Source organism: Lepeophtheirus salmonis, chromosome 7 (genome assembly GCF_016086655.4).
Source record: "Lepeophtheirus salmonis chromosome 7, UVic_Lsal_1.4, whole genome shotgun sequence".
Lineage (NCBI taxonomy): Eukaryota > Metazoa > Arthropoda > Copepoda > Siphonostomatoida > Caligidae > Lepeophtheirus > Lepeophtheirus salmonis.
The window spans coordinates 29,539,685-29,551,957 of NC_052137.2; the positions used below are offsets into that span (position 1 = coordinate 29,539,685).

Here is a 12,273-nt window from a genome sequence, read left to right on the forward strand (position 1 = left end):
CAAATATGCAAATATAAATTCTAGATATTTAAGAAACTTTAATCTCATATTCTTGACAGCTCATCATTAAATGACCACATCCTTAAATTAAAAAAACGTGCTACCTTGACATATTCTAAAATTAGGCTTCATCATGAAGCCAACTTCTTATCTGAGCATTTAAAAAAAGAATTTATACGAAAGACTCTTTCGAAACAGATTATTTTTCAGAATCAATGATTCAAAGGATTTAAATATCATGTGTATATTATAATTGTATTTACTAAAAATAAATAGTAGCAAAGATTGTTGTAATAAAATGATTCTAGTTTATTGTTGGTTCTGATGCAACTACTTTATAGTATAACATTTTCTGTCAATGAGAAGGATAAGGTCGCGGAGCAAGATGAAAGTAAGTGTAGACGCTGAATGTTGAGATTGTAAGAGTGATTGAAATAAAATAAGGATTCCGATTATAGGCATTAACAGACAACATGCATGAATGAATTTAGATTAAAAGGGCAAGGAGAAGAACGATAATATTATCCTTACCGTAAGCCTTGTATAACAGTCGGCAGCCATGTTCCGTACCTATAATTTGTATAGAATATATATAGTAGACATATATATTTGAACATTGGAATATCGTTGTGCTTCTAATGTTCAAAGTGGACCATAACTGTAGCCGAATGCTTGGTTTTCATGACTGGTTAGACCTAATAAGGGTCCAGAAAGGTCCCAAGATCGTTTTACGCTTATAATTGGCATCAATGCTGAAAAAAGTGTAATATTAAAATTCTACATAGTATTTTATTCTATACTGTATTATAATTTGGCTTAGTAATATTTTATTAATAGTGTAGCTATACATTAGTATTTGTGTATTATAGCCAAATTTTCTTCATAGAAATAATAAAATGGTCAATATATATGATAAGGAATCAACAAGAAATTGCATTCTTGTCAATTTGGAAACAGAGCATAAGAATAGCCATAGATAGATGAATATTACCCCAATGGAACTATATTTGGGAGCAAGATGCCAAGATGCTCCATGTCATAACATCAAAAAATCCTAAAAATTGGTTTAGGATATCTTTGGAAGATTCTAATATAAGGGAAATTACCGCCATCATCATAGGATTTGAATCCACTGATTATTATTTTTAGGGCGTCAGTGAGAGAAAGACCTGAAGGACACACCACGATAATCTCATGAAATGATAAGCAAATATGGAAGCGTCTCAAAGAGAGACTATTCCTGTATTAGCTCAAAACGACCTCAGGGTTATAATGAACTCCACCGCGTACCACAGGACGACTGTTTACCATTATTTAATGCTCCTAAACAAGTAGGGTGATGTCACTAGGAGGCCTCAAAAGATCTGTAGCGATAAGAAAAGGACTCTGACATTCCTAGTCTGACGAAGAGGTCAATGACGTGAATCCAACGAATCCCATGTCGAAATGGCTGAAAATAGAGCAGTCAAGGACTGGGGCTTCAGCTCTTATTACCAGGGCAAAGCTCACCTCTTCTCGGCCGCCGCTAAATCCGACAGCAACAGGAAGAAAGATTGCTGAACCACCGAGAGCAAGGCCGAGGTCTTCTCTAAGCAGAAAAGGAGGCAAGCCAAGTCCATCAGGGTCCTGGGTGTGGTCTCTAGTATATGCAACTTCATGCTGACCTTCTTTTTCCGGCCAAAGTAAAGGTTCAGTAAGGAGGACTAGTCAAAGACCTGTAAAATCTGTGTACTCTCCAAAGGCTGAGTTCAAAGTCCAAGATTAAACTGGTTGACCTCGACCTCAGCAAGAACAGCCGTTCACCTGTAGATGAACAAAATTGCGACTGGGTGGCCATATTCGTTCGTACAGGACTCAGTGCCGGCGCCAAAATTGACCAAGATTGGCTCAAGGGCAATGTCTCAGCTTTCCTGGACGTTGAGACCTGTTCTTCCAGTTCCCCCGACATGAATTCGCTGTACTTCTATGTCTAAGTTGATTTAGAGGGCAAGTCTCACACCTTAGTGAAGGCCTTGAATGTTCAGGAAGCTGGATATTGCTCCCGCCAGGACGCTAGTACCAGCTTTAACAACAAGATCGAGCGCGTGGTGGCCGTTGACGGCAATTGAAACGAATAAAATGTCATTTCTATGCCTATATTGCTAAATAAAGGTTGTAGACATTGAGCATGTTACATGTTATTGATCTTGATCAAGTCAAACTTATATTATTACTTTAGACACATGGCTTTTACATCTTTTATAATATGTATGTTAATTACAATAAATTTTCAATTCAATGTGTATAATAGTTAATAAATATTCGTAAAATAATAATTAACATTTGGCAACAAGGAAAATACAGAAATCCAGCTACTGTATGTTTTTGTTTTGTTTTTTCAAATTGTGTCTTTGCCTTTCGTCAGTCGAGGTTGAGAATGGCTAAAAAAGCTAGTCGTGACAGTGAGATGCATTGCATTATGCACCGTGTTACCTTGCAAATACAAAAATATAACTAGTATTTCTTGTCAGCTGTCGGAGTTTTCGCTTCTTTTCTCCTAATATAATTTATCTATGTATACTCATCTCTATTATGCAAATTTTGAATTTTGAAAGGTTAACAGTCATTTTTTGCAAGGTTCCGATGATAAATGTTGTAAAACACATTGCTGTCAATTGTTAAAAAAAAACATTTTCCTAGTCGCCACCATGAGCACAAAGTACGAGAAGAGGATTGAGATATTAGCTTTCCTCCGCATGGGATTGTCCCAGAAGGCCATCTGGGAGTAGACTGGGGCCTCGAGGAAGACAATTTACAATGTATCCAGGCGGCTGAAGTTGGGGCTTACCTCAAGACACTCTCCAGGGGCAAGCACGAAACCCTCCGTGTCCGTCAGCAACCTGAAGTCGGTCTTCAAGAAAAAAAACCTCTTATTTTGCTGATACGGCCATGAAAATGATGAAATCCCCATTAGCGGTGTACAAGACTATAAAAAAGCCGGAGGAAAGGTTCCATTGCGTTTTCTGTGGCTTCTTTTGACGGAACAGCGGAGAAAAGTCCGTGAGGAGCGGCCAAAAAAGATCCTGAAGCTCCTCAAGGGAACCTGTGGACTCATTGTCAGTGCCGTATGTCAGGAAGATTTTTCGGTTCGCTTTACAAAGGTGAACGGTTGATTTTCAGTGGTGAACGTGGGATATTTAAACAGGGCAAATGCTTCAGCATAGATTATATCTTGCAAGAATATCGTCCAATGGACTTTCTGACCATTATTTTCTTCAGGCAAACATTGGGAAAAATAAAATGAAAAGGAAAAACTCTAGACGGAAAGTCAATGCCGACCTATTCATAAAGGAAGGAGTATAATGGAGTTTAAAATGCACGATGCAAGAATGAGAGAAAATTTTTGAACTATACAATTAAGTCAAACAATTTAAACCTCCTTAAATATTTTTAAAATAATAACGGATGAAGATAATGAACGAGATTATAATATACCATGAAACGGTTACATCGACAGAAAATAAATTTTGTTCACAAGTCTTGATGTTCTTAACTCGCATGTATACGTGGTGATGCGTTTGAAAAAAATGAAGAAAAAAATGTATGTGTTCTTTATCATGATTAGAAGAAGAAGTTTTTCCTCTCTTTCCTTGACGCAAAGGTGGCAATCAAACTTTCCATGTCTTCATGGATCACCTTGTCCACCATCACCTTGTCCATGTTCAAGAGGATGAGGGAGGAGAGCCTCTCCTGGTCCATGGTGGTCCTCATGTGGTTCTTGAGCCTTCTGAGACAGGAGAATGACCGCTCCGCCTCACAGCTGCTGATGGGCATTGAGGCCAGGATAACGATCACCTTGTATAGCTCTGGCATCAGGCGGAACACTCCCAAGCTTATTAACTCCGCAGCAATTTGAGACGAAACCATGTCTTCTGTGTCAATATCTGCCTAGAGAAACATAAATTTTAAACATATAATGCAAAATGAAACATTATAATGTTAACCTTGAATTGCTGGAAGATTGCATGGTCTGACTGGAGATGCTCGAGTTCAAGTCTTTAGTGCTTGGCGACACGCTCAATGACACAGGTCTCCACTTCACTGTCATTGACGATTGCAATGAGATCCATTGTGATGTTTGTATCGTCGGTGGCAAATCTGCTCTCAAGCTCTAATACAATCTTATTGATTGCAACATCGAAATGTGTTTCACGGAAGTAGGATTCAGTTGTTCCTTTCCACTTTATTCTCCTTGGAATCTTCGCCTCCTTGAATTCCAAATCAATTGAGTCCTCCTGGTCAAATACTGATTTCATCTCAGACGACTTCAACTCAGCAAGTTTCCAGATTGATTCAATTATTTTCTCATTCTTAAGATCTTCAAGAGTCCTAATCACTAGGTTGACGTGTTTCCGGGCCTTTGTTAGGTCAACCTTTCTGTTTTGAAGTTCATCTGACAAGCTAGATGTGTGTCTGAGGATTGTCTTCAACAGTTCAATGCCGAAAACAAATTCGTGACTAAAGATGCTGTTGAGCAGAGAAGTTGCTGTTGAACTCGACAATGTATCTTTATCTTTTCTCATTATTATGAGGGTATTCATGATTCTGACCATCCCTAGAGATACAGCGTGTACAGCATCGTAGCGGAGACTCCAGCGGGTAGCAGACTGGTTCTTCAGGGTGATCACCTTGGCATGCTCCTCATCTTTACTTGTTATCTTCACCGACTTGTAGATTGCTGACCTCTTTGGTGACCGTTCAATGAAGTTGTATAAAATTTGTACTGTCCCCATTGTATTTCTCAACAGGGTTATATCTGAGAGAAGATCCTTGACTACAAGATTGAGGACATGGGCGTAGCAGTGGATGTAAACACACAGTGGGGCTACTTCCTTCCAACTGGTGGCAAGACCCTTCTTGATGCCGGATATGTTGGAGGCACCGTCCGTGGCCAGGGAGACAGTGCGGGCGGGGTTCAGGCTGAGATCCTTGACAGCCTCGTGAAGCTTCTCAAACAAATATTTGCCGTCAGTCTGGGTAACTTTTACAAACATGAGGAAGCTCTCTTTCTTGATGCCTTCACTCGTCAGATATCCCAGTGACAGACTGAACTGCTCCGTGTTTGACATATCTGATGTCTCATCAACAATCACAGAGAACCAGTAGTCATCATCGCCGACACAAGTCTTGACATCTTCAATTATATTTTCCGTCACTTTGGATGCTATAATCTCTATCAGCTCATTTTGGATGTCAGGTGAAGTCCATTTGGCAAAACCTGCCCCAGCTGAACCAATTTTTTTGACTTCGGCCTCCAGTTTATCTTTGAGAATATGATTGTCGTGTGAACACAGGGACAAAAGCTCCAAGAAGTTTCCTTGATTGTTTTCATTAGATTCCGTCAACTTTTCTCTTGTTTCGGAATCGCCCCTAAATGCCAATCCTTGCTTTGCGAGGAACCCAACAGTTTGGAAAAGATACCTCAAATAAGCTCGCCACTTCACGACTTCCTCAGCATGTTGAGACTGAACATGGCCGAGACCCGAGGTATTCTTTCTCTTTGATGTGAGGAAATTGATCCACTTTTCCATCGACAGTTTGTGTTTTTTGTTGTTAGAATGAACTTTCAACGAGGAACTGTTTTTCCATGTTTTGAACTCAAATTTCCCAAGGTTGGAAATGGAAAATTTGAAACAGGTGAAACACTTGGCTGACTTTTCAACCTCGTCATATTCTAGCCACGGGAACTTACGGGACCAATCATATTGAAAGTCTCTGGAGTATTTGTCATCTATCTGAGGACTGTATGTTTGTAACTTGGGCTGTAGAGGATGATCTCTCTCGACTTTAGGAACAGTTTCCTGCTCAGCCTCCACTCTGGTTCTGGTCTGGATGTTCTTCCACTTTGGCTCCCGCCCGGTAAATATCGGGTCATCCAGCTGGCTCGTGAAGACGACAGGGTACTCTGGGCCTCCGTCCACAAACTCCATCTTCTCAGTCTTGCTCTTGTCACCTCCCCGGGCATTGTCGCTAGTCTCAGAGTCCTCTGCAGAGGGAATATTGTTGTTGTTGACTACAGAGAGCTGCTCGGGAGAGAATATTGGTCCGATATCGAGATTAGGAAGTCTTATTCCATGAGAAATCCGTCCGCTGGGGTAATTTGATGAGTTGCCATTATTTTCTGTGTCTGCAGTAACTTTCTCTTCAGCAGAAACGGACTTTTCAGATCTTGGTTCAGGCAGTAAGGCCTCGACTGGAGCAGGATCATCGGGACAGGAGGAGGCAGTGACTGAGGATGAGGATGTAGCAGAGGAAGTTTTCTTAACAGCAAAGTTCAATGTTTTCTGCTTCTTATGATCAATTTTCACTTGATACTTGCAGCTGGGGTCATTCTTATGGAGTTTAACTTTGTGATCATTAAAGTTGTCCTTCTGTATTTCCTTCTGACAGATAGGACAAATCACCAACTCTCTGTTAAAATGCGTTTTCCGCTTCCCGTGATACATTTCTGATAATTAATAAATTACTGCAACAATCCACTCTAAAAAGTACATAACTATTATTTATGTCCCTTTTAAGCAGTAATAATTTAATTTATCTTGTATTCAATGAAACAGATTCTCACGCTCTTAAATATTTCAGGAGTACTCCATAAGAAAAATGTTGTGTGCGTCTTTTTTTTTTTTTTTTTTTTTTTGGCTGTAAAGTACTTCACATTTGCAACCAGTAACGTTAAACGTAATATCTAACTCAAATATCCACTCAATGTGAAGTACTTTAAATCCATACGAAAAATGTTGTGTACGTCTTGGTTTTTTATTTTTGGCTGTAAAGTACTCTTGAAATAATTGCAGTAATTTATTAATTATCAGAAATGTATTACGGGAATCGGAAAACGCGTTTTATATTCAAAGGTTCAATCATTTATATTTATAAAATGACAGGCAATATTTGAAAGAGATATTACGGTAAATTACAGGATTTGAATTCAAATTTCTGCGATGAATTGAGATACCCGAGAAAGTTAACTGTAGTTTAAAACCTCCGTTTTATCTATCTGACTTAATTTGGCCCCAATATTGTCTTAGAGATATAATTTATTAATTCTATAAATGTGCCGGTGAATTTTGGCTACTTTAAGTACAATTTGTGGTGCCTCCAAAGGATTAATCAGAATCATTTTTTCATTTAAATGAACTATAATTTGTTGGAAAATGTAATCCATGTTTTTTGAGAAAAATTATCTAGCTTCCTTTTGGGTGGACGTGCTACAAATATGTAATTTTATTATAATGACTCAGTACTATTATGAGTTGGTCATAAGTTACATATATATAATAGATTTTAATAATTAATTATGACCTAATTCATCTATATTTACATACCTATATGATTGGTGGACGGTTGAGTAAGGTTGTTTTTTTTGGTCCGCTGAAGCGGACAAAGCGCAATACTGACGTACGGCCCTGCTCATTGTAATCTTTTTTGATGAGAAGACCTTTACTCTTGAGCCTGTCTTCAACAGGCAGAATGATCGACACTTGGAGACCTAGCAGAGGAATACCGATATGTCTCCACCACCAAACACTATGCTTCAGTGAGGATGTTAGGCTTGGTTTCATCCAATGGGAAGGTCATTAATCCTGTATGTTCCTCTTTAGGATTAAGGCTCAAGGGTGTTGAGTACGTAAAAATTATGTACACTTAAGTTCTCCCATGGATTCATATTTGGCAATTATCCCTGGGTGTTCCAACAAAGAATTAGCCCACACCGCAAAGAAAACTCAAGAGGGGCTCCAGGCCAACACGTTCTTCTGTGAGAAGGACTTCTGGCCGCTGCAGAGCCCAGAAATCAACCCCCTAGACTTTTACATCTAGGCGCACGTGTAGTTCCAGGCCTGCAGGAGACGCCAAAACAGCACCCACGCCCTGAAGACCTTCGTCAACAAGGCCGACTACATCCAGAAGGGTAGTAGAAGCTTCCGCCACCGCCTAGAACTCACCATCAATTCTGAAGGTGGATAGATTGACTAAAACTTGTCCTTCGGATTTCAATTAATATTTATTAAACTTATTTCCTAATTAACGCAGGATTATGCATTGGACTTGATGGGAAATAATAACGGTTGGCCCTGTATGTAATTAATTCCCTCACTAACACAAAAATACACTATGTATTTTGTTCTCAGCTGTCTATGTTTCTGCTTGTTTTCTCCTAATCCGACTTTGCTCCATGTTGAACCGTATTACGGCTCATATACTAAAGTTCCTTACAGGGGCATGGTCCTAACATTGTAATAGAAATGGTCTAAAAACAAATCTTGTGGCAGACAGCATGTGATTTGGGACAACTACTTTGGATCTGTTCCCCTTCTGAAAGAATTAGCAGCCAAACAAATACCGTTCACCTATACGTTGTAAGATGATCGTCTTGGAAAAGTAACTTAGGAATACAAGAAGGTTATGGATAACATGGACACATGGATGAAGTATTTTATGGAGCAGTCTCAATCGTGAAGTGGAAGGACAACAGAGTTCTAAACGTTGATTCTAACAAACTCCGTGTTCATCAAACACAAAAGGCCAAACGATGGGACAGGAAGCCCGCAAGTCCTTTCAAATTCCTGTTCCTAACTCTATAAAGACTTATAATTAGCACATGGAGGTATAAATCTGTTTGATCAACAAGTAGGTGCATATCGCGTAAGAATGCGATCCAAGATATGGTAGTGGTCGTTATTTTCATGGAGCCGAAATGCACAAGTTGTGAATGCATGGATGATATATAAAAATAATCTACTTGACTTCACAAGGCACCTTTTCATTTCCATTTTGACGTCCTACGGTACTAAACGGAGTCATCCTGGTCCTACAGGAGTTGTTTCCACATCTCTAATTAATGAAGTGAGGTTCAAATACAAATGTCATTGGCCAGCGAAGGGGGATTTTAAGAACGGAAGATGCCGGAATTGTGCACGTCGTTCATCATACATTTGAAAAATGTGCAACTTACCTGTTCACCCAGAGTGTATGGAGGCATTTCATACAAAAAACAATAATTAGATACATGCATTTTTAGATTATAATTTGATTGTAAATAATAATAGTCAGTAACTCAGAAGACAATAAAGATATTTATTTACACTAATGCCGATTGGTAACTATAGTGACCAGGCCATATTTTTTGTTCTTTCGAATGAATTTTCAATTTCAAGCTTTTTTTGTGTTGTATCAACCCTAAACATCTTAATTAAATCATTAAATGTAAAAAAAAAAGTCCGCACAACAATTATCGGCATCAATGAGTTAAGCTATGAAGACTTCTCAACAATTATTGAATTACAACTCCATAGATGGAAAGAATTGGCTAACTATCAACTGATTTTGGATTTTTTTCTGTTTCTTTTTGTATTGAAGGTTGTGTGATACAATCAAGTTGAGAACGTGTTAAATGCTTAAAAACACTTTACTCTTTTTATGAAATTCATTGGTTAGTTAAATTATCATGACATGATTATCTATTTCATTTTGTGCATATTTAGATTTTGTATGGAAGTTTCGAACAGGATTTTATAATGAATGCTTCGATGACACATTAACCTGCTCTATTGTCCAAAACTTTTTTAATAATAAATGTTTCTACCTTCATCTGAACATAACCACTTCATGTTAAAGGTCAAAAAAAGGAGGTTTGAGATATAATATCGAACCCCCTTTAAAAAAATACAGTTATAACTTAGAATTGATATAATTTTATTGACCCATTTCATACTTGGATTTATAAAAAAAACATTTTTTAAAGCTACAGACTTTGTTCTTGATAGGGCCCAACATTACTCTGATTGACAGTACAAATATGGGGGATATCACGACACAAATCATTATAGTCAAATGCATATCCGATAATAAAACTATCAGGGATTTCGAAACATACAAAATCTGGGATCAAGCAATTACTCCGTACAGTTCTCTTTCTTACTAGAGTGGCGACTCGAATAGACTTGGGATTATATTTTCTCAGGGTTTCAAGAAGCTTTGTCATGGTTGTGCCCGTGTCAATAATATCCTCCACTACAAGAACATCCTGGTCTCTCAGTTCCTTTTCTAAATATTCTTCGCCAGTAATCTTCACAACCCCCGTTGAAGATTCATTAGTATAGCTCTTGGCACGAATAAATTGAACAGAGTAGGTGAGATGCTCTTCATCCTCTCTTCTCAAGGAACTAAGATTCGACAAGGATTCATTCAGATCTCCAAAGAATTTATAGCCACCCTTGAGAACACATAAGAGCTTGAGTTGCTTCACACCAGCTTTTAAATAGTGAGCCTCTATGTTAGAGGCAATTTTGCTGATACGGTCTTTAATAAGTCCATTTGGAATGAGGATTTTATGAATAATGTCACTGTAGCGCTCTGGATAGTGGAATAAGTCTTTGTCGTAGCCTGGGAAATCATCTGGGATATTCAAACAAGAGGGAATGTTCAGACTCATTCTCGTTTCAAATTTATCTGAAAGGATAGCATATAAAATCAATTACAACGATTATATCTGTCATTGCATTATCCCGGAACATCATTTATTATGCTACTTCATGAGGTTGTAATGATAAAACAATAGACTGAGTGAATGAAATAGACTTAAACAATGCAAGTATTCAGGCATTATTATTAATAACTAATAAGTGATAATACATTAAATGGGACGACGATTTGAGCATTTATCATATGGGACTGCATATAGATTTTACTCAAAGATTACTGTTCCACCTCCATATTATATTAATATTAATTATTATACATATTTAAACGTCTACCTTATTTTAACAAAATATTAATACTCACGGATTAACTAATAAATGATCGTAAAATATGGCTGTTGGACTCTAAAAAGACGATGCAAGAGTTGAGTTCAGTTGATAAACAAATAATAACTGTGTGTTTATATAAACATTACTTAGGAAAATTGATCTACAAGACAACTGCACAAGGCTCTATATATTATTTTAATATATCGATTAGAGCTAGAAATCCTTTATCATGTATTGGATGTGAAGGAAGCGTGCCTTGAATCTCACCGGCTCTATCCAGTACGTATTCACTACATTAATATAATATACGAAATTAATAATATATATGTACACAAAATATATTAGATAACTGTAACGCCTTCTATAAGAAATTGCGTTCGAGTTTTCTTCTTTTGGGCCCCAAAAAGGCATTTTGTAAACAGTAAATGTATGAATACTCAAGATAGAATCTATTAAAGAATTTCAATCGTAAGTTGAAATAAAAAAACAGTGATTTATTTGAAATTCACTACCATGGAGAAATAAATTTATAGAGAACTAGGAGAAAAGTTGGGAAACATCTTGATCTCAATTTCAACAAACATGAAAATATGTAGCCATAGAGATAAAATGTATTAAATCTCTATGAGTAGACCAAGTAACATGCATATACTATTTAGTATTCAATTATTTGATTAGAGCAAGGTGACTATCCATAGAGAGACAGGAAAATACCATAGAAATAAAATAGGTACTGTTTACAAAAATGGAGAATAGAGCGCCCTCTATCTAACCAATTAACAATTTTTCATAGAATCTCAAATTGTAAATACTAGGAAGAAAATTTCGAAAAATTCAAATTATTCAGTCGCTGTCGAATAAGTATGGGAAATGTTGACTGAAATCAGACAAATAAATTAAGTTACATCAAATAAAGTTAATTACTGACTTCAAATCTATTTTTTTTAATAGATTAACATTCGAACTAGTAGTAAAAAGTGTTAAATATTAATATATATAAATGTTACTGCTTTTCCGTGGACTCTCTGTCATAACTTGGCATGTGTATAATCTGAGATCTTCAATAAAACACCTTACAAAGAAAAATCCAGATTACAGACAAATCAAATTAAGTATATAAAACATAATTAGATTTGTTTGCAGCATGGATTTAATGCTAGTTTATAGTGCAATAACTACACATCTTTATGTTAACTGCCCAGTGGTTCTATAACCATTTATTTTCCAATTTAATGAACAATATCTATAGACTATATTGAAGAAATCGGAAACACAATTCTCTTCACTGTAACTCTTCTTACACTTTTGTAGTTACAAATCTTTCAATACAGAAAATAATAATTTCAGATATAATTTGTATTAAATTTATATATGTATTTTTAAAATGTATCCATACCTCATAATCTGTTTCATTAATTTCATAGTAACTTTCATTTTTCCTATTATAAGGGAAGGGAAATGATTGACATCATTTGCATTTGCTTCA

At 36.9% G+C, this 12,273-nt stretch overlaps 2 protein-coding genes and 1 long non-coding RNA gene across 3 annotated transcripts; all 3 read right to left on the bottom strand.

Moving 5' to 3' along the window:
• Positions 1-285: 285 nt before the first annotated feature.
• LOC121122120 (uncharacterized) lies at positions 286-746 on the bottom strand. The gene is made up of 2 exons (XR_005865705.1): positions 532-746; positions 286-404 (listed from the first exon to the last, which is right to left on the bottom strand). It is a non-coding gene; the product is annotated as an uncharacterized lncRNA (long non-coding RNA).
• Positions 747-2,338: 1,592 nt separating this feature from the next.
• LOC139906045 (zinc finger MYM-type protein 1-like) lies at positions 2,339-6,653 on the bottom strand. Its single transcript, XM_071890148.1, has 2 exons — positions 3,984-6,653; positions 2,339-3,927 (listed from the first exon to the last, which is right to left on the bottom strand). Exon 1 carries the CDS (start codon positions 6,483-6,485, stop codon positions 4,038-4,040), a length of 2,448 nt encoding a protein of 815 aa, XP_071746249.1. The 5' UTR covers positions 6,486-6,653; the 3' UTR covers positions 2,339-3,927; positions 3,984-4,037.
• Positions 6,654-9,715: 3,062 nt separating this feature from the next.
• LOC121121921 (hypoxanthine-guanine phosphoribosyltransferase) lies at positions 9,716-10,988 on the bottom strand. Its single transcript, XM_040716911.2, has 2 exons — positions 10,822-10,988; positions 9,716-10,488 (listed from the first exon to the last, which is right to left on the bottom strand). Exon 2 carries the CDS (start codon positions 10,469-10,471, stop codon positions 9,782-9,784), a length of 690 nt encoding a protein of 229 aa, XP_040572845.1. The 5' UTR covers positions 10,472-10,488; positions 10,822-10,988; the 3' UTR covers positions 9,716-9,781.
• Between the last annotated feature and the right edge of the window lie 1,285 nt (positions 10,989-12,273).